Source organism: Sinohyriopsis cumingii, chromosome 6 (genome assembly GCF_028554795.1).
Source record: "Sinohyriopsis cumingii isolate HCF-2022 chromosome 6, ASM2855479v2, whole genome shotgun sequence".
Classification (NCBI taxonomy): domain Eukaryota; kingdom Metazoa; phylum Mollusca; class Bivalvia; order Unionida; family Unionidae; genus Sinohyriopsis; species Sinohyriopsis cumingii.
In genome coordinates, this window is record NC_142966.1 from 86,628,754 (window position 1) to 86,656,568 (window position 27,815).

General features: G+C 34.7%; 2 protein-coding genes across 2 annotated transcripts in view; one reads left to right on the forward strand and one right to left on the reverse strand.

Moving 5' to 3' along the window:
• The window catches only part of LOC149797379 (uncharacterized), a 137,415-nt gene that overhangs the window by 12,974 nt on the left and 96,626 nt on the right, over positions 1-27,815 (forward strand). The window lies entirely within an intron of this gene.
• LOC149797380 (uncharacterized) lies at positions 159-27,695 on the reverse strand. Its single transcript, XM_089960166.1, has 4 exons — positions 25,589-27,695; positions 20,409-20,525; positions 10,585-10,642; positions 159-328 (listed from the first exon to the last, which is right to left on the reverse strand). The coding sequence occupies exons 1-4, from the start codon at positions 26,162-26,164 to the stop codon at positions 159-161; spliced, it is 921 nt and encodes a 306-aa protein (XP_089816292.1). The 5' UTR covers positions 26,165-27,695.

Here is a 27,815-nt window from a genome sequence, read left to right on the forward strand (position 1 = left end):
GCAGTGGTTTTGAGGATTTATATATAGAGACTTCTCACTGTAGATGGCTTCTTTATCATCTGAAAGATGTGGATAGATGCCTTTAAGTGGGACCACAGTACAAAACCTTTCCTAGTTCATCAGAAGCTTTCTGATGAGCATATTTTTCCAAATGATGCTCATAAGATGAGAAACAAACTTGCTTTTGAAGCTCTAAACCAGGACATGTTGAATTTGATGACTATGTACCAAGAAAGTCTGCCTGAGCCAGCATAGAAGGAACTAACAGCAGCACTTACTCTTCTGCAGCATACAAGTTTTTTAGTTTCATTCTTCAGTGACAGTCGACCTGTAAAAGATATAACAGATGAAAGGTTAAGAAGACTTACTTTAGCATATGACTGGTTCAAGTCCTGGGAGAAACAAGTTGCCAATTCAGACAGTGTCAATAAAAGATATAAGACTTTAATGACAATGGAAACAACAGAGGATCTTGATTTCATGTATCATGGTTTCATGTCATTAACAAAGTTGTGTGTGTCAAAAATAGGTGCAAGCATCATTGTTTCTTCCAGAATCAACAGTGACATTGTTGAAAATTTGTTCTGCCAACAGAGGTCTTTGTATCATAGTGTTGCTACTAACCCAACATATAATTCCTATCGTACAGGAATAAATTCCATAGTGCTAGGACAAGCAACAATTTCATGCAAATCAAATTCTGGTGGAATGCATGCTGAACCTTATGCAGCTGCAAGGTCAACTAAACTTTCCAAAAACTGTTGACTCTTTGCTATCATTTCTGTAACTGGATCACTGGATGAATAGACAAATGATTTACTGATGGAAGACAATGCAGTTTTCTTCAAATGATGTACATACAGACATGAAATACCATCAAGTCAGAGATCCCAGGGAATGCTAAAATTTATAAAAAATAAGAACAACAAACAAAATGCACAGGAAAAATTTAAATCCATCATGAAAATTATTAAAAGGAAAATATGTCCAACCAAAATGCTATTTTAGAGGTCATGCAAATAAACAAAAATTGGCATTTTACTTGAAAGGAGGATAGTACTCTGATTGGATTCAAGGGAAACACATGGCAGCTACTCTTAAGTTTAAAAGCCAAACACGTATGTGATACCTGGGGAACATGGAAAAACAGCTTTTCTACTACATTAGGCAAAAAATATCAATAAAGACCGAATACTTTCATTGTTATTATATTTTTGCTAATGCAAACTTAGTAAAGGAGAGCTAAGTTACAGAAGTTATTACTTAGTATAGGAAAAAAGTTACTACAGAAACATTGTAATCCTCAGAAGTCACTGTTTACAATAAGAATATTCAGGTTTTATATATAAATAGTTTTGGTGATCTACTAACTGTTGGCTTGGAAACATGTAATATGTTCCCTACTGAATTCAGTTTTGATGCTGAATATGTACAAGTGTTTGAAAATAGTGAGGATTGATTTTGGATTGTTTCAGTCATTAATTATAACATTTTGTTTATGTTAAAATAATACATAAGCCTTCAGAATTGATCATTACCTTTAAAACAACCTGAATTTAGTGCATATTTATCTCTGACTTTTGTGTGCTGCTTTAATATGCAATGTCATTTCTTTCAAGTTTTCAATGTAAATGGGTTTTTTTCCTTTTATTTTGTTTTTCATAAAGTAAGTAAATGTTTCAATATTCAGCCCACTCCATATTAATTTGTGTTTTTCAATAGTTGTTCTTTAGAATATTTGATACTAATTTAAATATTGTATAAATAATCTGGATTATACGTTAACAGTAACATTTGATACCGGACAAATATAAACATTAATACCAAAATTCACTTTATAACTTTTACTTGATAATGAATAGGTGTATTTAGTGGGTTCTGTATCACTACACTCACCCCAATATATTAAAAATAAAATATATCAACTTACCATAAGCAGTTGGATTCCATTTCAATGTCCTATCATCCTATCTGCAGTATATATCAGTGTATCCCCTAAGGGTGCAAGACTGAGAGTCAAAAATCACCTTGGTGTCAAAACTGGGGGTCAGACTGAGTTAAAAACAAACTTTGGTATCAAAACTGGGGGTCCAGTTAAAAATTTGGGGGTCTCTGAAGTGCAAATGAGGGTAAAGGGAAACACTGATATATACTGTATCCAGATTCTCGTCATAGTGTTGATCCATCGTCATACTACTGGCTAACTCAATATAGGTAGAGAGTCCTATTGAACTCCATGTTCACGATATGTAGTTTTTCATCATATTAATGGTTTAGTGAATACAGGTAGATTGTCATCTTAAATTTTTATGTTCACAATTTTTAGTCATTCATCATACTTCTGGTTAACTCAATACAGGTAGATTATCATTGTAAACTTCATGTTCTCAATGCACCAACATTTACAATACCATTGGTTTAATGAATACAGTTAGACTGTCATCATAAACTTTGATTATACACAACATGTATTCTTTTATCATAATACTTACTCGCTGAATACATGCAGATTGTCATTTTAAACCTCATATTCACAATAAGAAGTTTTACGTCATAATACTGGTTTAATCAATAGTGATAGATTGTCATCTTAATCTTCATGTTAAAACACTAATTTGGGAGGTTAATGTTGAAGCAACATTAATATTACCAAACTCTATGGTTTCGGTAAATTGACAGAATAAGACAAGTTATAGCTAATGTGGATTCAACCTGTATCAATTTAAAATTTTGCTATGAGGTGTGGTATTCAAATAAATTAGTGCGCTGGGAAAGGCTTAATTGTGCACTTGGAACAAAACAAATCCATATTTGCTTTGGTCATTATAGGGCTTACTTCAAACTTGGTAACAGTATATGTAACATTTAGATTTAAAAACTTCACACAGATACATCTATGTTGTATCACTGTACCATCTTTACTTGCTTATAAGTTAAGTCAAACTGTAAATAACAGATCCTGATCTGTTGTAGCATAATATTCCTGCAGATCATGGTTGATGTGGTTCTACTTACTATTCCTAATAAATTGCAAAGACCCATATCAGCCAGCATATCATGCAAAGGCATATCTGGGTCAGTGAAGTTAGCATTTGGACTCATAAGCAAGTATATGCAGTAATTTTCATAAATATTCCAAAACATAACAGTTACAAACAGTTGTATAATCATCTTAACTGATGTTATCGTTGTTATTGGAAGCAAATCAAGAGACGTGAGACAAGGCAATCCTTACCATTACTGATCTAGATGCTCTTACTGAAATCCAAAATCCAAATAATTAGAATATATGATGTAATAATTTAAACGTAAATTTACCTATATGGAAAACCATATTCATTGCAGCTAATGTCGTTATGTATATTGGAAACATAAATATAGAAGTATAAATTGTCATTAGTTTTCCCTTTTACAAACAAGTCCATATAAGTTCAGTGTATGTAACCGAAGTCCAAAAGCACAATGACAAAATATGACAATATGGCTATATTTATATATGTGAAGTCTGATATAGCATTGACTCTTTTTCTAATAGCTTTTGGTACAGAACTAGTGACATATAATTACACAAGAATTAACCCAATCCTTTAGTTTTCTTGACAGGGTAAATCCTATGTAAGATTGATAGCATTTAACATACAGAGAAATGTTTACAAAGCAATCTATAACATTATGTAGATAAGATCTCAGTTGAAATAATTACTTAGCTATTAATTAAATAAGTCTACAATATTTTTTTAAAAAATCTTTTTTCAAGCACAACCAGAGATCACCGATATAGCTATTCAGAAAGCGCTAAAATAAAATCAAATGTAATAAACATGTCAAGAAATGTTAACTATTTTCCCGGAAAATGTCACATAGCCTTGAGCTCTAATGTAACGATCAAACAGCGAAACGACTTGACAGAAAATACAGTGGATATTCTGATTGCATATTTGCCGGGTTAAGCCGAGATGGAACGATTGAAAGCAATGTTTGAAAAGACTCATTGAATGAAAAAACCAATCACTGAAGCAATCATGATCAAATCGCATTCACTCTGAAATAGACTGGTTGTTGTTGTTGTTGTGGGGTTTAACGCCATTTTTCAGCACACGATAGGCTATACATGGCGGCCAGTATTAATGGTGGAGGAAGAAATAGACTGGAGGTAGATCTTTAGAATGGTTGCCCATGTGTGGAAGACACGAAGCAACGGATAAACATTTTTCAAAATTGGCCTTTCAGAATCAGTATGATTGCTTAAATGGTAATGGATGAAAGGTGTGGAGTGTCTTTTTACATTGGTGTACGTTATGAGTGACTGAATGCATAGATAGTATCAGAAAATTAGATCAGAGTCATCGAGGGGTCAGATTGTGACCGGCGAGAGTTACTTACCTTGTGTTATACAGTGAGTGTACGCATTAGTTTTTTACCCCAGAATCAAGTGCCTGTGCAGTAGATGTGTATAAACACTTGGTATGTACGGGTGTCTGCACTCATTCGTTCACAATTTCCTTACTCGTGTCATAAAATTCCTCATCAGGAGAATAAATCCCCGCTCTTTCAGACTGGTCTGCTTTTAGTCAGAGTTTCCTCTGACCCTTGCCATCCCATTTTTTGATATTTGGACATTTATGTTGGGGTGTAGGGTCAGAGCGCATTCCATATCGAAATGTTGGAATTCGCCGACACCATTTGGTGTTGGCATGCGGTAGCCGCTTACTAGCCAGCCCAGCAAACTTGAACTACCTTTCATCGAGATATACCTGTATGAAATCGATAGGAATATGATTTATTTTCTCAGAAATTGCGATCATAGCTAGCAAAATGAAATTTAAAAACAATACCTACTGTAGCCAGCACCAAAATCCAAAGACATAATATTGCAATGAAAACTAACTTTTGATACAATGTATCAGTCAGCAGGTACATAAGTTTTCTGTTTCACATAAACGATCCACTTTTAGTCATTTAGAATAACGTTGTTCAATCCTGTACTTGGAATCTTGCCACTTCCTAAGGAATATTAATCCTTATTTTACCTGGCATTCTTGATATCCACCTGGTATGCTTGATATACACCTGGTAGTCTTGATATTACACATATTCTTGTTATGCATGATACTCTTGATATACACATAATATTGTTACAAGAATGTGACACCTACTTTTTGTATTAAAAAATATCTTCATACATTATACAATTTTTTTTTCCCCCTCAAACTATGCGCTACTCGTGTTACTTTACTAATGTAAAAGTATTTATTTTAGAAGATAGATTGTACAAATGCGCCAACAACTGTTTTCGAGTCCTGAACTACTGGTGTTTTGCAAAGTATATCATTCTCTTCAAGGGCTTTGAATAAATAGTAGCTGCAGGGTAGGTTTCACTTTCCTCATTATTTAATACATATGTTCGTAAATTTGATCATTCAAATTAAATGTAACTTTAGTAAAATCACTCTACAATTTAATACTCAGAGTAATTACAAGTTATTTGGCTCATATTCTCTTTCTACAAATAATTGGAAGCTTGTTTTTACCTCGCTTGAATGTGAGACCAGTCCTTTCTTACAGTTGGTAGTAGTCTTTACATGTATTTCTTCTGGTCTGCTTTCCAAACTTGCATCCAGTTATGAGAACAACGCTTGGCTGTCATTTATAAGTGTGGTACAATTCAAATGAAATGGATAATGAACAATGTTATTAATGAGTAACGTCATAAAGGCAACATAAACCTTTTTGTGGAAGCAGTGAAAGCGACCTCTCTGGTCTTTACATACAGCTGTTGAAAAAACGTGATTTTAAGCCCGAGCTATTCGATATATTAACCCTTTACCTCATACAAGTGTCTTTGAACGCCTCTACTCCATTTGGATGGAAGCGCCTTTTTATGCCTCTACAAGATTCGCATAGAAGCGCCTTTTGACACCTGCTGTAAACATCAGCCATTTTGAGCTAGTTTTCGTAGCGCCACCTTCGGGGAAAACCCCCCTATTACATACTACATTCATTTCTGCGAATGACAATTACGTCAGATCACGTGGTTGCTATTCATGCACTGGTCGATATCTGCTATTTAAAGTAACTGGGTCGTAATCTCCAGTCTCCAAAATTGCAGCCGCGGACTTCATTCAGTACGTACGAAGTTTTCACGATTAGAATAACAACCACGAAAGATTCAATAAATTTGGTAAAGCCTCTGATATTGATGTAGGCAGCAATTAGTTTTTATAAATTATCAAATTCAGATGACTTAGTGATATAGACGCACATGAAAACCTTGTAAATTTCGAGTATAGGAAATGGCAGGTACGGTTGGTCACGCGGCCTCACGGACATGACGTGAACGAGTTCTTTCAAGATTTTGAAGCACATAAAAAATTCTTCTGTGAAAAATAATTACACAGCTATAACAATTGAATTTTACTCTTAAATTTTTCCACATATAATATATGTGTACCAAAAATGTAAAATGGTTAAAATTGTTGTTAAACGTAACATACACTAAATTGCTTAACAGTTCACAGGCAGGATTTCATTCAGTACTTACGAAGTTTTCACGATTAGAATCACAACCACGAAAGATTCAATAACTTTGGTAAAGGCTCTGATATTTATGTAAGCAGCAATTAGTTTTTGTTGATTATCGAATTCAGATGACTCAGTGATGTAGACGCAGACGAAAAACGTGTAAATTTCGAGTATGGGAAGTGGCAGCTACAGTCGGTCATGCGGCCTCACTGACATGAGGATGAAAGAGTTCTATCTTGATTTTTAAGCACATAAAATATTCTTCTGTGAAAAATAATTACACAGCTATAACAATCGGACTTTACTCTTCAATTTTTCCACATATAATAGATGTCTACCTAAAACGTAAAATGGTTAAAACTGCTATTAAACGTAACACCACTACATTGCTTAACAATTCACAGGCATGCCTATGCGGATGCGGTCGGCTAGGTAACAAGGTGTTCTCTTTATAGCATACTGCACTTTGTCAGTATGCTCTGTGAGGTAATGGGTTAATAAAGGCATGTACTTTAAAGTTCAATTACAATTCAATTACCATGGGATTGTTTTCGTTTTATAATCATCCTTTGTTAGATCAAGGCCACAACCACCCATACGGAAACATAGATGCCTTTTTTAATAGAGCAGCAGAGAGGGTGAACAGACCACTTGCTGGAAGGTCCATTTATGTAAAATAAAACTTACTATGAAAAATGAAAATATAAGGTTAATAACGTCAGACCGAAGCTTCTAACCCAGTGCAGTCCAACCCGTGGCCCACAAACCTATTTTAAATGGCCTGCCAGAATTGGAGCATCTATACAGTGGTTGCTTTTCAGTTTTCTGCTGCGGCCCTCTGCTTCAAGAAAAACATTTTTCAGTGGCCCATGGTGTCAAAAAGATTGGACAGCGCTACTCTAACCAATACAGAGAGTTTCTCTTATTGGGTTAGTTTATGTTTTTACTCTGTTTTTGTCGTTCGTGTTTTTCAATTTTTTAAATTTGTTTTGTTTACCTACCCTGACACTTATTTGTGGTCGCACCTTTCTGATGCTATAATGTGTGAGTAATTAAATCATTATTACATCAGTCTCTCAAGCAAAACTTTTACCAAGATCGAGGATCATGTACATTTATTGGGAAACATCCGAGTGGAGTAGCATGTGCTTTTGAAAAGAAGTTTTTGAACTTAATCATGTCTGTATCTCCTGAACACAGAGTCTGATGAATATTTCTCAGAGTATGTGTATCGACTCCATTAAACACAACTAAAATATTAGTTATCTCTGATCACTTTAGGTATTTGTGTATATTGCTGAGGAACATATATAACATCGATGTTTTTGTTTCTTCCTCGAGAAAATATCCGAGCTGGATTTGATTGTCCAGCATCACATCATCATACACTACGAGATTATTAATGAATCCATTGAGGTCATCTACAGATTGGGCTTCAATATCAGTGATGAAATCAATAATATAATCCTCAGCCAACAATTTTGCATTTTCATTAAAATCTTTAAGCACTTTGTGGCATCACTGATCAACTACAGATAGAGCTACTAAATACAATTTATCCCATTTGAGCCATAGCATTATAAGATTAAGGAATAATTGCATTTTACCAGACCCAGATGGGCTTATTATCATTCTAATGAAATTTGGTAGCGCTGGATGATGTTTGACTGACTCTTTCTTTCATGTCACTGAGAAATCAATGATATCCTTGTTGTACAAATATGATAAATAATATGGATTTATATTGTGTTCGATGTAGAGCATCCTCCCCACAAGTGGATAAACAACAGTAATGACATAAAAAAGCGTGCACTTACAGGTTAATGTATAAAATGTGGTACAAAAAATATAATTTTATTTCGTCTCATATGAAGACAGGTGGTGATTTCGCTTCTTCTTTAGGAAAATTACCAGAGTTCCATTTGCTATGTATCCAGGAGAAAAACATCTTCCCGGATAAAAATTTTGTGGTACTGGAACTCGACTAGATATCCAATTTGATGAGCGAGATCAACCAAGACCTGGAGAGTATCAAATAAATGCAGTTGATCAAGCATGCCACGTTCATGATGTAGTGTATAAAAATAAGGATTTAAAACAACGACATATTGCAGATGTGAAGTTGGTTCACTCGTTAAATTCAAACAAAAGAAAATCTCTCCGAGAATCAGTAGTTAACTGGTTGGTAAGATCTGCATTGAAAGGTAAACTAATATTAGAGGCAAGTAATTAATCAACCATTTATTATTATAATGGAATCGATTTATTATAGCCCAAGAGGATATTAGATGGGTAGAGCAGTGATTAGTAAAGTCGGTAATGCAGCAAATGTTATGCGTTATGTTGCTTAAAATTGGTTATCACAAAAGAGAATATGGCAAATTTACCTACCACCACCTAAAAATTCAGCACGCACATTTTGATGTCAGCACTCCTAATGAAGTTCATCAAGCAGATATTTTTTACCACATAATACTATCAAAATTGGTAGACGTCAATCACAGAGATACAGATGCGTGTTAACTGTCATTGATGTTGCAAGTAGGTATAAAGAAGCAGAAACATATCAACTAAAGCAGCAACTGAAGTAGCATTTGCGTTTGAACGAAATTATCAACGAGGATCCTGACCACAAGGTGGTCTACGATGGACTCAGTTACTACAGGTTGATCCTGGTAAAGAATTTCTTGGGGCAGTATCATCGCTGATGAAAAAACATAACATCAACAAAAAAAGACAAGGACATACTGTATTTCATCATGACAAGGCAAATGTTCAACAAATTAATCGAACACTTGCTTAGCGGTTATTTGGATATCAATAAGCAAATAAAATAATTCAGAAATATATGAGATTTAGTGAATGGGTTCAGAGACTACCAAGTGTGATACCTGCGTTAAATAACGAAATTACTCATGCAGTTGCTATGAAACTTATCAATTCAATTACAAAAGCATATACCAATACGACATGACTTTTCAAAACAACCAGTACTGGGTAATGTGACTGAGGTATTTATATGAACCTGGTGAACTTGAACGTGGTAAAAAAAGGCAACTGATCCTATTTGGAGTGTTAAGACACATACAATGTTCAGCATGCTAAGATCCACGGATAGACACGCAATCTACAAATTAAATTCAGCTGCTCCTCAATGTGGATTTGTACCTGAACAATAACAAGTATTTCCTGAAGACACAATTACCACCGCTTTCACTTTTGTAAAATAGCACCTCGATGTCAATTACATTCAAGACAGTTCAGCATCACATTTTCGCATATATGACCAAAATTGCTATTAATTCTATCAACTGTAAATTGTCTTGGATTATTATTTGACTATTCTGATTTTTGTCTGTATTTCCATCAATACTGAATCTTTCGTATTCCTAAAATAATCATGATCTAGGTCCATAAATAAATTTTGCTTTAAAGTGACAATAAATAAATAAATAAATGTCTGATGATATGTCATTCCCTAACCCAGTACTGTCCAACCCGCGACCTGTGGGCTGCATGCGGCCCACGGGCAGATTTTAAATGGCCCACCAGAGCTCGAAGAGCTATATAGTCATTGCTTTTCAAAACATTTTTCAGTTTCCAAGGTGTCAAAAAGGTTGGACAGCACTGCCCTTACCTGTCGCGTTTTTCACGCCTGATGCATTTCTCTTTTTCCAGCAGTCTGGCAGGAAAAGTAGGACAGGCCTGTCAAATGTGTTCTTATAAATCTTCATCTGTAGGCTTATTATCTGCCTTTTTCAGTCATTCTTCATTTCTACTTCTAGTTCTTTGATTTTCATCTGCACTATTTTCTGACATTTCTTCAGCTTATCGTGGTACATAAGACATTCTTTAAAAAAAAAAAGGGTTATATGACATATCCGATAATTGAAAATCATATTACTAAGTTATCCATCTTTTTTCATAACCTTTCAAAAATAGCAGCAGCCAAGAAAGAATTATTTACTATCAGAAATGGATATCTAGATAAAGAATAAATCTGTCCAAAGACAACAAATCTTACTGTTATGTGGACCTTTAATCAAGGTTATTGTGGCCTACCCATTATATGACTAGTGAACCTTGCTTTGGAAGCATTCACGATGGAATTGAGTTTATACTGCAACATTTTGAAAGATATTAAAATTGCAAAGTATTAAAGGAAGCAATTTAAGAAGGTTATGTAAGGTAAAAAAAATAATCCTACATATTCTATGGCAGTCTTCTGGTTGTACGGGCAGTTGAACAAATGGACATTAAATGTTTTCTCTCTATCTCTTGACTGCTCTGGAGGCATAATAGTTAGAGCATTCAGATCAGACGGATACAGGATCGAACCCAGGCCAACTCATACCAAAAGACTTAATAAAGATGTTGTTAAGCGCTGTCTCACTAGGCACTCAGCGTTAAAAGGTTGGTGTCGGGACTAGTTGGCCTGGTGTCAGGATAATGTGACTGCGTATGACATCATGCTACATGTAAGGCATGATGCCCAAGTGTTAGGCATCACTATTCTCTGTCACACTGCCGACATCGTAGCAATATGACTGCATTTTTTTAAAGCAACATTAACAAGTGAAGTCACACATACACACACACACACATGTTTTAATGTCAAAGTGGGGTCTTTGACAGATATCTATGAAACTGGGGTCCCGTGTTTCTTATTGTCGTATCTGCTAAATACTGTAAAAAAATAACAAAAACCTGGCGTTCTGAAATTAGACACATACTTAAATTTAAAGATATTATTTGCATTTTTAAAATAATAGCTCTTGACAATTTTGACAGTAGTCCTGGAAATTGGGGACCCAGAAGTCACTAATCACGTGATATACTCTTGCACCCAAAATGGGGTCCGAAAACACTCACTTGAAACTGGGGTCATGAAGCAAATTATCTTAGAATGCAACAATATAATGCAATAAATCAATTTATAGTGTAGAATGAAATGAAAGATGATTGAATTGGTTCGTTCTTATATATGTATTACCTTAATAAGGGCAACACTAAAATGTAAGCTGATAAATCAGCCCCTCACCCTTGATGATAATGATTGGTGGTTTAGAGGCTGATATAGGCTATTTATTAAAACCTGCAACCTACACTTATCGGCATTTCTCATGGCTGTGAAGTTACTGTCAGCTGAAGAGTTCTTTTGGCGAAATGTACATGATATTTCCGGAGCTAATCTTATGTTTGGTGACTTGTAAATTCATGTGCAATAGCACAACCCTCTGTCCATTTTGAATTTTGCACTAGATATGGAATATGGTTGTTACCAATTATTGGTATGTGTCTGAAGTGTATGCAGGTTTGCACATTTTAATGACCAGGTGAAATCAGACCAACATATTGTCCATCAGTATCATTAGACTTGGGGGGAGGGTGATTTTACAGACTAGCTAAAATGTTATCCACTTTGCTGACAGTTGTAAATGTCGTTTTTTTTTCTTTTTCTCATCCATTTGTATATTTTCGTGTTAAAAAGAGGGGCTAGACCTTTTTCTTGCCGTTTTTGAATGAAGGTAGTAGCATATTGATAAAATAACTAAGTTTCAAGCCTTGTTTCGGAAAAGTTCATACCGGAACACACCTATCAGTCCGCGATAGCGGGTACCATTTCAACTGACTGTTAAATGGTATTTTAAAGCGTCATAAGTGCCAAGAATGTAATTTTTTTTATTTTAACTATTATACATGTACCTACATTATGTAATAGAATAATACAAGTACATACCTTTTTCACATATCCAATGTAACACCAATGTACATGATGTTCCAATTGTATGACACATTAGAGTGTAAAACGAAAAGAAAAGAAGAACCTTGCTCTCTCTCTGTCTCTCTCTCTCTCTCTCAGGTGGAAATTTTGTCTCCATATTTAAGCCGAAAATGTTGACAGACATCTAGAAACTATAAAAATCTCATGTTTTATTCATTATCTAATATGATTGTTTGGCATACAGCTACAGCCACAATCACTTATCCAAGCCAATTTTTTCAGAACTTGCGGTTCTTTATATTTTGTGTTAAAGTATTGAAATGATAAAGATTTTTGAAAGTTTACCCAGAAATGTATTACCTCTAGGCTACATGTCACAAACCAAACCCATACTTCTAGATTAATAGTCATAGCTACAAATGAAGGTTAAGTCACTAAGTGCCATAGTAATAAGTTTTTGTGTCTATCACAATTACATACGTTAATGTAGAGCCCCTAAAGATGCCCATGCTCACTCACACATAATACAAATATTTATCGGCATATCAGCTGGTAGAAAGTCATACTCATAATCCAAAGGTCGGCTGTTTCCGATATCAAAAGTTGGCTGCCATAATGTGTTAAAAGTGCTAGTAAACGAACCAAACAATAAAAATAAAGTTTAAAAACGCAAGCAGAGACTCACTTGACAACCAGCAGTACAAAAGTCAGCTTCCTAGTTACTAGCAGTTCTGCTCAGGACCCTGATCTATTAACAAGGTCTAAAATACTACATCTTATAGTAAATAATGCGGAATATGCAACAAGAACCAAATGTGGGGCAGAGCCTATGTGCCTTTCGTCCCGAAGAACAGGTTTTCATTACAGTTACATGGTTCAAATTATGCCCTAAAAACGCTCAAATTGTGAGGGTTCTGTCCCAATGAGTTTGCCTACTTGTCTTTATAATCCCACCCACCCCCCATTTTATATCTGGGTAAGCTTATGAACTAAATTCAGAGCATCATCTCGTATACACCATGTTGAAACAGGAAGATGCGCATGCAATACAATTCGAAAATTGAACATGGCGTTTTTGTAATACGTTAATGAATTTCACTTTGTACTCAAATATCAGTGCTACATGGGATTACAAGAGACAGCCAAATATGGCAACATTTATAGGTTTTTCAAGTATTAATCATAAGATCATATCAAATTTAGGCTTTTATTTTAAGATCTTTTCAATATCTCAACAAATTATTTTGAAGTCTGCACCAACATTCTTCAATGAATTTGCTGAAGTTTTTTAAAAAAATACCCTTTCTTACCCAGTTTCAATATATTTTCATAAAAATTATAGTTCAGTATTTTTAATTTTTTGCTTTAGCTGTTTGTTGCTAATAATGTACTCACTTTTTGTTTTCTTTTGATGTGATTGTATTTTTGCTTCTTTTCTCATTTTTTTTCTTCTTCGTTTTCTCCAGTTTGTTAGTTCCTTTGTGGCGATTAATACATATTCAAATATTAAAATAATACATAACCGGATTCATGTGTCTAACGTTATTTTGTTATTTCGTGATTTGAAGATATTTATTATTTTAACCAACTGCAAAATACATAAATTGTTCCTTTGTTTATATTTAACTTTACAACTGTAAAATCAAATAATTTCAAACCATTTGTCTAGCAAAACAAGCATGTTAAAGCAAATGTTTGTATCACAGATGTCAGACTATCCTGAGTGTCCATCATGACTGCACTCTAATCGGGGCCCTAGGTGGACAATTTGTCTAAAGGGCTCACCTTTTACAGTTTGTTTATCTCATCTCCATTCTTGTTGGTTTGTCTCCATCGTGTTCTGTGAGAAAGCTTACCAGTAGCTTCCTGTAGGTTGTGTGTTTTTACCGGGCTTTCGTCCACTACATATACTAAGTTATACTGACTGCCATGTGCTGCCTATCGTGTGCTGAAAAATGGCATTAAACCCTCAACAACAAAGCACTCTAATCCTAGTTTAGTCCTTCCATCATGAAATCTGGTTAAAGATTACACTGCCACGCCCAAGTGATCCCATTTACACTCATAAAAACTATTTTAGGCATCAGAGTCTCTATTTTAAACTGCTGGACTGTCCTACCTAGCCAAACGTCATCAATCGTCTTTTATCAACTAAATCTATTGATGACGCATATCTAGCTTTATACTATGTAGTTATAACAATAAATACCATTGCGGCTTCTATAAAAATAGAAGTATTTACGGATAGAACAATAAGAATGGAAAATTCAGTCAAGTGACCAAAACACATGAGTTTGTTCATTTATTATTCAGTAGTGAAACAAACAAACAAAAAAAAAAGAGTCCAATAAAATAAATTTGATAGTTGTAAATCGTGACTGATTAACTATTTAGCACTTAATAACATCCAAAACAGCATTAACCATCATGGATATGGGAAAGAAATGTGATCAGGATGAAAATTTGAACTTGAAGAAGTCAAAATATTTCAACTCTATATGATCGAATCTGTTCTCATCGCTCAGATATAGTGAGAAAACATTGAATGTGATCTTTTGCATGCTTTTTCACAAGCACGAGTCAAATAACACTTATGTAATCAAAGTGTACAATTTGTGTTGAAGTCAGGACTTGTGGACCGTACAAGATGTAATGAATATATACCTTCCCCAAAAGCCAAAACAGTTGCAAAATGCAACACTTTTGTTCCTATGTTCGACAAAGGGTCAGACAAGGCAAGATATGAAGATACTTCACGATGCCTATCAATAATGTACCTTTTCTCTTGTCAAGCACTAGTTCTAAACCACCCATAAGATCGCGTGAGTTGCATCATTATGGGGCTTTTGAACCTTTGTTACTGATATAGGTCAAAGTCTTCTGACGTATCCCACGACTTTACCCTCGAATCACACTCAATTGCATGATTTACACGAGTGCATGCGAGCCCGCGAAGCAACGTTACCAAGAGGTCCCCTTGCTAAATCATGTGGGATGGAAGACATTAACCTAATTCAGTAACCAAACAAACAATTAAGAAACCATACAACTGATGATTATTTTTCCAAATCCCACAACTATACGAGTGTAGCCTTGTAAGTGAAATTCTTATAAGGAGCTTCAGTACAGCCATTTAAAAGCATTGTACTTGTTTTTGGTTGCTAATGCCCCGGTTCCGTGTCTATGCTTGGAGCTGATGGTTTTCCATTTTGACTGGCACAATTTCAGACGCAGCCATTCTAATAGTTTTATCGTTGATTATCACCTAGTACAGTTTACTTATTCTTCTGAGACTGCTTTGTGCCGCCATGACAAATTCCAAATAATATATGAGTGGAATTAAAAAGATGATAATAAAAATGATAAAAACAACTTTTTTTTGCTTTTATTTTATTTTCTAATGTACAGAAAAAGCATAATCCATATACAAGCAAGCATAAGATGTAATGGTTGGCATGTATGGATATCGTAAGAAGTCTTTTAATGAATACCCTATGTGGATATCAGTTCTTCTGTAGTAGTGATAACAGTATTTTCAAAGTTGACACATTGGTTTTCCTATTGATATCATACCAACATAATTTGCATTCAGGCCTAACTAAATTTTATAAGATTTCTTCTGATGAGAAACCCCATAAGAGTTTCCGTTTAGGAGGAGTAAGGATAAGATTTTCAAGATGGCTATCGTGATGGCCATATTTGAAGCCAGATCAGCATATTTTCAATAAGGACAAATAGATATCATAATTAATCTTGACACCCACTCACCCCCAAGTCAAAATGACTTTCTGTTTATGGAGGAGTCGCGATAACAAGATAGTGGATAACAGATATGCACCATTTTCATTTAGCACCATACACAAAATGACCTGGTAATAACCAAATGTTTGCATGGCTTTGCATCAAGGAGTAATAGGGACACAAATATTTTCAAACTGGCCACTGGATCTTCAAAATTTTCTTAACAAGGCAACTAGATACTGAAATAATTCCTTTTGTGAAAATACCATGTTGATACGACTAAAGGTGGCTCATGTTGTGGCTAAATTGGATGTCAGTTCGACGCAATTTAGATTTAAGACCAAGTCAACATCGTACAGTGTCCTATATAAAGACCCCATGGTGATGTTCAGAAGTAGCAATAAAAAGAAATGGAATTGTCTTCGTTTAGTTAGGACCACCTAGACATCATACAAGCTCTTTATGTAAAAAGTTTATGTCAATTTTCGTTCCTTGAGTAACAACAAGATTTTCAAGATGACTGCCACATGGGACAGCAGACATGCATGATTTTCATTCAGGACATGAGTTTTTTATAGTGAAAACCCCGTATTGATATATTGACCATCCATTCAGGATAAGTTGAAACAAGATTGTCAAGATGGTCATGCCTCAGCAGTACCATTTTCATTTAGGACCAACTAGACTTAGGGATGACTGCATGTAATGTTTCATGACTATTACACGTTTAGGAATCTTGTTGACAAACTTGTGCTTAACAGACAGACAGAAGATAACAGACCATCTAGTTAGCTCTCTTGGTCTATGACTAGTAGAGCTAAAATCTAAATACCTGTATTATAAATACATACAAACTACTTAGTATAAATACAGATATTTCATCTTGTTGTTTATGGATTATTTTTCTTAATTTTTAATTTCCAACATAGATTTTAATAATTTCAAATATACACAGCTGCACAGTTGCAGAAACATTATCATGGTTGTGCTGGGCATCCCATCTCCCACTAACAAAATTAAAATGAACAGCAAACAAAAATTATCCCCAAAATCTGATTATATGTGTGTATATGTATTTTTATGTACAGCGTTGTCATGTTTGCCATACATATTATGTAATGGCTTACGTCTTCATCATCATGGTTACCGCCTTAGATTATGTCAAAACTGAAACTTTTGCTTCAGCTGCTTGGCACATCATTGCAGTGATCATGGTGGTGCAGTTACTTTTCAGGATGGATAAAGTTTGACAAAACAAGTTTTAGATCCATTTCCAGTGATTTTTTTTTGTTTATGAATTGATATAAAAATGTAAGTAACAAAACTCATTCAAAACGGCTATAAAATTCTCAAAAAGCTCACATATCAATAGAACCTAAAATGATGTCTCTAATTATATACAAGATTTCCACAATTTTTTTTATAGTTTTCAAAACTAACAGCTAAGTTAAAAAAAATAGGTTTTTAAATAAACGAATGTGACTTGCTCTCCCCTGCATTAGTTTTTAATAATGTGAGGAACACAGTTCCCAATTCAGTAACATAGGTATCATGTATGCAACACAAATTATGCCATTCAACTATAATGCACAGGTTAACCAAGAAAAATAGGTCATTGTGATCATGTTCTGGTGAGGTTTTATCTGATGCAAGGTACACCTTGATCTAGTTCCCTGGAGGTATCATATCCAAAACTGCAGCTACTAATCCAGGTCACAAAATCTCAGCAAAACCTTAAAGCAACAAAGTAATAATTACAAAAGTATTGATCACTGTAATCTATTCTAACTTTGGAAGGTTCAGAATCTTACAATTATAAGACTGACCAGAGTTCATGAAGACTCAAAAGCATAGATCTTGATAGGATGGGAGGAAAACAAAATTCTTAAATTTGGTTAACTGCCTGTAAATGTTGCTTCCGATACCAGGGTTACTATACCACTAAGCTATTCTGTATGTTGCATAGGTGATATAAAATCACGGACTCTGCAAAGAGACCACAAGGACCCAGACTTGGTGCAAGACAAGTAGCAAATAAAGATTTATGGACAAGGCACTTTCATATAAGTTATCTAGATGTTGTTGTTTTCTATTATGTATGGATATATGATTATGAGAAAAAAATGTATACCCCTTTATTACCATAATAATATAATATTACATTGCATTTAAGTAGTTATTAAGGAATAATGTTAAACAAAATCATTTCAATTCATACACTTGAAAATGACATATTGAAATTGCACCAGACAAGTTATAAAAAGGGAAGAAAGCAGAAAAAAAAAACAGAAAAAAATTAATGCATTTAGTATACATGATCTAAATAATCAGTCGCTTATGCTGCAAAAGCTGGTGAAAATAATCCTAACATAAAAAGTCAGTTTACTACTTTTGTTTTTGATATTAAGGTGGCATATACCAATAAAGATTTAACAATAGGCTCAAGTGGGCCTGTTGTCGCTTATCTGGCTTATGTAACCATTTCACCAATCAAGTTTATGTAGTATTATGAGAACAAATTCAATGTAAACTGTCTCCCAAACTTTCTATCATGTTGATTTTACCTAATGTATGATATCCTCAGAGGTTATTTCAAAACATAAAGGGACAATTTATGTGCACTGGGAGTCTCTTTCTCATAATGAAGTCATTTAGACCTTGATGATAATAAACCAAACAGGTCATAACTATGGCTTCACAAGTGCAATCTGATAAAAGAATCCATCAATGCTTGCATCTTATTTAAAAAAAAACTCTGCAGATCTTGACTATATAAACCCATTATTCTAGTTACGATGAAAGTTATGGTCTCCAGAATGGTAACAATCTCAGCCAATCACACACAAGAATGCCTCATAAATATGGATGGATCTCGCTTATTACTGTACAGTCCAAGCTTTTGATCTTCATCCAAGATCTGCATGATATAAGTTGAAATTTCGAGTTTGTTCAAAATCGGACCAGAAATATGGTTGCTAGAATAGCAACAAGCCTGGCTAATCAGATGCAGGATGCTTCCTCAATAATATGCATTGATCTTACTGAACTTGTTTGAGGTCTTATTGATATAATTTTATCTTCAAAGTTGGATAAAAAATAGAGCAGAAATATGGCGTCCATTGTGGCAACAAGGTTAGCCAGTCAAATGCAAATCACTTCATTAAGTTGTATCTTGCTCATTATCAACATCAAACATCTTTATGATATAAAATAATGTTGAAAGTTTGATCAACTTGGTCAGATAAGAAATAGTTTAGTAAATCAGATGCAAGATCACCTAATTAGTACATGTGGATGTTGCTCATTATCAAACTCATGTGAGTAGATATTATTGTTATAATTTTTGTTTTTCAAATAGAAATTCCTAAAATACAAGCGTAAATGTCTGATAAACAAATTCTGAAAATTTCTGTATTTTAAAAAATCTGATTAAGTATCTTAATTATAAAATTGTGATAAACGTATCAGCCATTGTTTTACACTATTATTTCCATTTTTATTTTGTATCCATCATTGATCTTAATATTGTTTTTGCTGCAATCTTCATATTTTAATTACTACTTTTTTTCCGCATGCATATGCATATTGTTCTTCATCTTTTCTATAGTATAATAATGATGATGATAATACTTATATTTAAATTGCTTGCTCTTTTAAATGTAGTCAAGGTATGGATATTTTAAATGACAATTATGAATTTTAAACAAATATTACAAAGCATTTTTTTGTTCAAACTGCATTAATTTGGAATGTTTGGCATGTAAAAAAAGTGCTAAATTCTATATTCTATATACAAAATAAAAATCCTAATGATTTTATAAGTTCATATTTATTTAAAAATAGATTGTGAAATTAGGGCTGGTAAAAGTGTAAACTAGCTGTTTTGTTGGATATGTCATCTGCCCCGCCTTTTGTAACTTTGAACTATGCATAAACATAAATTGATAAATGGAGAAAGTATTTATCTACATATATACCTGGAGAAATTTCATTAAATAATAGTGTACAAAAATAGAAACACATTACACACATTATTAAAGTCAACAGCTTTTAATGATATTTGAAGCTTATCCAGTCAACAATATCTAACAAATCTATTGGTTGATTCTAGTGACAGAAGCTACATATTTTTAATTACATTTTTAATGCAAAACATTAACATTAGTTTCACCTCTGTGCTGTGTACACATTGAAAAATAATGGCAAAACTGATCAGTATATCCCAAGGAACAATATTACCACAATCATTTATAACAGATTATGAAAATTGCAATCCATGATTTGCTCATCTGATTTTACCGATCAATCTTTAAGTATGTCTATCGCCAAACGCTTAACCATGACATCACAAAGTTCTATCCTTATCAATGAGTTTAAAAATTATCAATGTCAATATTTTTATATTATCATCACATTTTACCTGGAATTTCTGCATTCTCTTTAAGTTCATCTGAGATCTCCCCTTGCTTTGTTGGCCCATTTCCTGTTTTAATTTCTTCTTTTGCAATATCTCCATTTTCTTCTGGCACAGTAATATCTGACAAAATAATTTTCATGAGATATTAGATACAAATGACAGACTTGCATTATTTAATTCTTCTTGTTACTATTAAATTATGATTGGTATGAATTAAAATATCCCAAGGTGACCTTAAAAAAAAGGATCATTCTTGATATTGGGAGTTTTGGGGGGCCTGGGTTGAGTGCCATTTTCAGCACATGATAGACTATACATGGCGGCCAGTATAACTGGTGGAGGAGGAATCTGGGAAAACCCCTGTAAGAACTACATACCCCATGAGAAGCTAATTAAAAGCTTTCTCACTGACTCACATTGGCCAAGGTTGATACTTGATCCCATGTGGACAGAGGTGTGGTGGCAGGGATCAGTATAGGAGACCACTTTAGACCACTCAGCCCCCTGGAGGATCATTGTAATTTAAATTCTACCTGCAACACTCACCAAGAAGCTATGTTAATTTATAAACATCTGGTTTCATTTTTGTAATGTTCATAAGACTAAAAATTGTTTCCTGTTTCATGCAAACACAAAATAAAAGCTTATGTCAGTCAGTCAATAAAGGTGTGTTGTTGCTTTGGGGTTTAATGCTATTTCTCAGCATAAGATTAGGCTATACATGGCAGCCAGTATAACTTGAGACCTATCTGCCACCAAGGGCCATTATATTTGTTTCCCTCATCTCATCCACAGAGACATGGGTCATAACTGAACGGATCAGCATTGAAATGAATGGTACTTGGGCTGATGTGTTATTTCCAACTGCAATCCACCATCAATCTTCCCCATAAGGGGCCATCCATTTAGTATGTACGCAAAAATCTGACAAAAGCTTAACCCCTCCCCCTCCATGTACACATGCATACTGTTTTACATCCCCCCACCTGCATATGGTTGATGCACCACTCCCCCTAATGCTAAAGAACGGCCTATATTTAATCCATGCAGAAACGATCAAGGATTGATGATATTTAACTCATTCAGCCCCAGACCCGTTATCAGTATCACTGCTGCTATGCCCCAGCAGCGCTAAGCTGTGTCTAGCTGCGTGTGCCCCAGAGTTTTTACCTGTTTGAAAAATTTTGTAAACATCGTGCACATGCATTCACTCTTACCTTAATTTCTCTGCTTATATCCAATTAAAATCCAAGAAAGTTTCACCATTTATTGCAAATGAATTTGTCTACACAGTGATGTATTTTTTTTCCCTATTTGTCCAAGTCTTTCACGACTTATTTATACAGAATTTACAAAATTATGTGCAACGTTTATCCGCAAGAACTCGATCATCATCGCTGTCAGCATCCTCATCTTCGGACGATTCAATCTCAGAAACTTCTATGTCCGAATCGAAATCTCACAAAATATCCAACTGCCGAACATATCTTTCCTCAGCTTGCTCAGTATTTTCAAGATCAAACCCGAGAAACTCCTCATTTTTGCTCTCATCAAAAATCACTCTTACGTCCGCCATCATTTACGATTTTTCATGACCAGAACATGTGTAGTTAAACCGCTTTCAAAACAGGAGCCCTTAGCTTCTGAACAATTCAAATTTCCGCAAATGAAAGTAAAATCATTTCTGATTGGTTTAATAGTTGTTAGTTCTTGGAATAAACCCATTTCTAACCAATCAGAGACGTTGAATCTAACACACATTCATCACGCTTGGAGACGGGATCGGCCATTGAACGCAGTAAAAAAATCACAACTACAGGCGGGATTGGCCATTGAATGCAGAAACCGGATCACGCCTACAGACGGGATCAGGGCTTAAAGGGTTAAACGTGTTTAATAAAACAGTCCACAGATGTTGAAAGTCTGGCTGCGTCAAAGAAATAAGCTTCGTACCTTTAAAAAGTTTGTCTAGTGTCTGCTAAAATTCAAATGCTGACTGAACCCATTACTGAACAGGTTACGTATTAGACAAATTATTATTGAGGTTTCACCACTCCCATTTCCTATACGTACATGCAGTATCAGTAGACCCCCACCCTATACGCAAGCGTATTCATTTTGAGTTTACCCTCCCTGCCCCCTCCATGTGTATGTCCTAAATGGACAGCCCCTAAGGCCCAATTATTACACAAAGCCTCCAATACACCCACTCTTGTTATGGTCGAAATCCATGAATTTTCATATGAAACCAAACCCGACATTTACCAAAGGTGAATAACTGATGAATGATCAGTGTTTTAATCCTTTTGGTTAAAGAACTTGACATTATTATTGAACATGATATTGTATATAGTTTGACAATTGCACATTCTTAAAAATTACTTTAATATCCCCCTTTGTCCAATATACCTTCCTGAAAATCTGAAGTTGATTAAATCAGCAAATTGGGTCCAAAGTAACTAATGCTAAATTAAGCTCTCTATAGACTTTGTCCATCAAGCGATTGCATAATATGGAAAAAGTTGCATCTTAACGAGTACGATTTCTAATAATATCAATAAAATGAAAATTCCAGTTGGTCACAACATTCAGAAATTCCAGAATTTTTTCATTTTTGTTTTAGTTGGAAACATGTATAGCAACAGCAGGGGAACATAGGGTTGATCTGGAAATCAGAAAGAAATATTTTCCTCCTTTAGCAGTTTAGGCCTAATGCAAAATTGTAAAACTTCAAATTCAGACATTTGTAAATATGTTGGTAGATAAATAGGTGCTTCCAAATTGTCTAACTAGTATCCCACCTGCCAACCCTGATGAGACCGTCTCAGTAAGGCAGTTTATTTTTTTCTGTAAGTTTAACCAGTTTTCAGTAAGGTATAACAAAATATCACAAACTACTATTGTAAAGCTGGAAAACATATGTAACAGTTCGGTATTTGAAACATGCAGCGATGGTAAACATTATGTTCAGCTGAAAATTTTGTAAAGTACAAGTATACCTCATTTACCACTAGTACAGTTGCACAAACTTCAGTTCCAAACCCGATGCAGCCCCAATGGGCTGTTGCTATATCTCAACTTGACATAATTCTTGGAATTATTTTCCATTTTCCATGAAGACAGCAATCATATATCATTATCTCTCACCACTCAAATTGACATGTGATGTCCCATAAAAATAATTATGTCCCTTCCTGTTTTTATTCACAAGAACCTGAATATTCCATTTTATTCTTCTGTGCTGATTATTAACACTTAAAAAGGCTTAATTTTAGTTTCGTCTTCAACATGCATCAATTGCTGGATGCCAATTATAAAAATTTCTATAAATAGCAGTTTGATCAAGAAGACACTTTGCATGAAAAAAATATGTGCAGTTTAAAGTGTCTGAGGTACTGCAGTAAAGTTAGTCTGGTTCCCTAATTCCTCAAATTCTGACATGAAACCCTGATCCAAATCAAACACAGATGAACCAATTCTCCAGAGTTTTGAGCAACCATCATTTTTCTGTATTCTTGCTTTTATTCCACAAGTCCGTATTTGAAGGGTCATTTTTGTAAGACTTGAGGCAAAATCATAAGGGTTGGCAGGGGTCTGTTTAACATTCTTAATCTGTCACTGAAAGTCTTACCAGGTTTGGTTTCATATCCTATCTTACTTGTGTGTAAAACTATATAACAATTAAAATCTAATCCTTCAGAACATTATTAATTATTGAAGTTAACAGGAGGTACAATCGGAAATAGTATTAATTGAAATGTATTAATGCTAAACTGCTGGAATTTGATTGGTAGACACCTAATTTTGCCCCGTGAAATACTGCTTGATTATCTTGTTAAACATGAAAAGGGAGCGCTATAAGCATTTCCATGTCAGATCTGCCTCCTATTTAGCAATTACATATTACTTAATAGTGCTTTGTTGACAAACATGACAAATGTTGCCACTTTCTCTGACATTTATCATTCCAAACATATAAGGCCCAAAAAAGTTCAGTGTTTTTGGTCAGTTGACCATCCTCGTTTTTTGCTGCCGACCCTATCACTTTATTAAGAATTTTTTTTCTTTCCCAAAATTGATTTGTTCGTCTAACTGAAACAGTTTAGCCAAGTACTGTACATTATACAGGGTTCATGGTCAACCTCAAAAAATATAAAATTTAGCCATTAGCCTAAAATAATTAGTGCAATATTCAACTTTATTCAGTCGTTCAACCTTAAAGTGCTTGTAAAAATGGAGCACTTGCCACAAGGTGTATTTTTTGGTAAGTGTTTATATACCAGTTTTTTTTTGGCTTGACATGAATGGTTGTTGAACTAAATCTGATAGGCAAACTGGGCCTCATAACAAGCATTATTTCGAAGTTTGTCCTTGCAATTTGAGGAAGTTTTGCAAATGTGCGTTTATAATATGGGCTATCGAGACGACCCAAAATGGCAGACTCTCAGCATTTGTTCATCTTGATATGACGATTTAATTTGGGCAAATCTGGCTTATCGCAGTAATGAAAGCAATTTATTTTTAAAGTTATCACGTATATCAAATTATAGGAACTGGAAAAGTGTTAATTGAGATTCGTGAGTGACTTTGTTCCAAACAAGTATATTAAATATGAATCAGGTGTTTGTGTTGGATGGACAAAAACAGACTGCATACTGGTCAACCCTCATTTCAGTAGGTATTTCGCAATGCAACATAGAAGAGGTAGACAAACAAACCAAATTAAAATACAGATGCAACATAAACCTATTGATATGGGTGCATCTAACTCATCAAAGCAAGAAGCTGATCTAAGGATATGTTCCAGTTTTTTTTTACAAATAGCATTCATAGTTAAAACTGCTAACCTCGTTTATTAATGAACTCTTCAGAGATCTTAAAGATATAAGCATGTCGTCCAAGATTTAACAAAATCGGATCAGGAATAAGGCTTACAAAGTGTAATCAAGTCATTTAATCAGGTGCAAGATCACCTCATTCATATGCATGAATCTTACTCACTAATGGATTTGTTCTAGACTGATGATATAAACCCATATTCCATATCTGACTGAAATCTGATCAGAATATGGACTCCACAGAAGTAACAAGCAATAGTCGAAAGATGAACCATTCACAGTACAACAGTGTCACACTATAAACCCACTTTGCCTTAAAGCCAGAAAAACTAAAATTTTACCTACCACCAGTTTCAATTTCCACTCCGTTGGACTCTTTTCCAATTGCTTTAAGTCTTCTTGGGAGCTGGCCTTCATGAGAACTATGGGCCACCTTTGATTTCTGCAAGACTGACATAGGTAACCGGTAAAAGTCTCTATGAATGCGTATATCATGGCCCAGAAATCCAGCAAGCTGATCTTGCATACTTTCAGTAATTTCCATAACATGTGCAATGGTAACACATGTTTTCTAAGTCCTGTCCATGTTATTGCATCCGAATACTCAAGGTTACAGTTGTTACACAGTTCTCGTAATACATCTGGACCTCTGTAAGGATGTTGGGCATTACCTGGCCTTGCAAACAAGTACTCAGACTGGTCAACATTTGCTGCCTTTCTATATTTGAGAAGAGTTCTTATATTTTCAATCATGTGTGGAGTCGGAAGGGTGGCAACTCTTTTTCCAAATTTACCCCTCACTTCAGCTCTCATCAGACTATCACAAAGTCTTTGTTCTATGTTGGATAATGATGTCCTGACCTCTTCATTAAGTAGTGCGCATGATACTTTACCTGCTCTTTCAAACTCTGACACTTTCATTCTCTGCTCTTCTCCTCTTTTTCTGTTAAAAAGGTTGATTTCACATAGGGTTACTTTGGCTAACTAGCATAAACATCTGTATTGCTCTTGATTTCCTCTCTGAGGTCTGTACTAGTTTTCTTTACATGATCATAAAGTTCCTTCACACCTCCACAGAAAGGGGTGGTTAAAGGATTATTAAATTGCTTGCTTTCCCGACTTTGACGAGCTGTACATGAAACAAGATCTCCCCAATCACTTTCATACAACTGGACAAATGTATTTCCTTTTTCAACCTTTAGCTGATTTTTCTCTTTTAGCCCCTCACTTCAAATTATTTGGGCACACTTCTTCAGCAAATATCCAAGCTTCAATGCAATGCTAGGTTTTCTATGTGTGTTTGTTTTTTCACTATATTCTGCCATTTTTTTCACACTCTTCATGACTGATTCAGATTGACTAGAATCAAAACATTCTTCTAATGTTCTAAGACCTACCATTTTCTTCACCTATTTCAAAAATCGACCAATTCCCACATTTCGTTTGAAACATAATTTGCTATGTGTTCCTCAATATCCTCTTTTTCCAAAGGCATTGGCCATAGTTAATTATGAGAAGGTCATTTTTTTTTACTAATTTTTTAAATTTCATCATTTTTTATACTGTTTACCACATTAGAAGTAAAATGTTTCCGTCATATTTTTAGGAATAGGAAGCAATAATTTCCCTTCCTTCACAGCACTTCTTCTTTTCTTCTTTAAGCTCCTGGTAGATTTGGTAATGCAATACTGTTTCTGATGCTCTGCCAGTTCCTTTTTGCAATGTAAACCTTTACAAGAAGGGCAAGGAACAAGCTCAGATGCATTACGATTTCTGCCAGGCAAAGCACAATTTGATGGTCTATATTTAGGAATCAATACTCCTTCATCTTTTTTATATATATCTAAGTTATGTTTAAAGTCACCTTCATTGCACAGCACATTCCATCCTCGTCTACGCTCCTGTGAATTCTTTGGAAGTGAAAGGATGCTTACAACCTCCTGTTCATCTGAATGACATGCTTCATAATGATGTGCAATTTTCCCAATTAATTTACCACAGAAACTGCAAGCATGTTTCTTTTGTCCCATTTCTGCTTTTTGGATTCATCAGTATTTGTGGTCTGAATTACGATTCCAGGTTGGTTAGAGAATCCCATACCACTGATTATGGTAATACAGTCATCATCTGAATTGTCATTAACCAATGTCTTTTCTCTGAGCATCTACTGGATATTTCAAATTAGACTGCTCCTCACTGCTCTGATTGGAGAATCCCATACCACTGAATATGGTACTACAGTCATCATCTGAATTGTCATTAACCATCTCTTTGCTCTGAACATCAACTGGATATTTCAAGTGAGACTGCTCTTCACTGCATTGATTGGAGAATCTCATACCACTGATTATGGTACTATAGTCATCATCTAAATCATCATTAACAATCTCTTTGCACTTAACATCAACTGGATATTTCAAATGAGATTGTTCTTCATAATTGCTTTTCGGAAACTCCCACTCCTTACATGTGTACATTCCTGTAAGCAGATAAGCTAATATCAGCATCAGCATGTTGTTACAACACTGAGGAAATTTGTGTTCCACAGTTCTGACATAGCCAACTGTTGGAA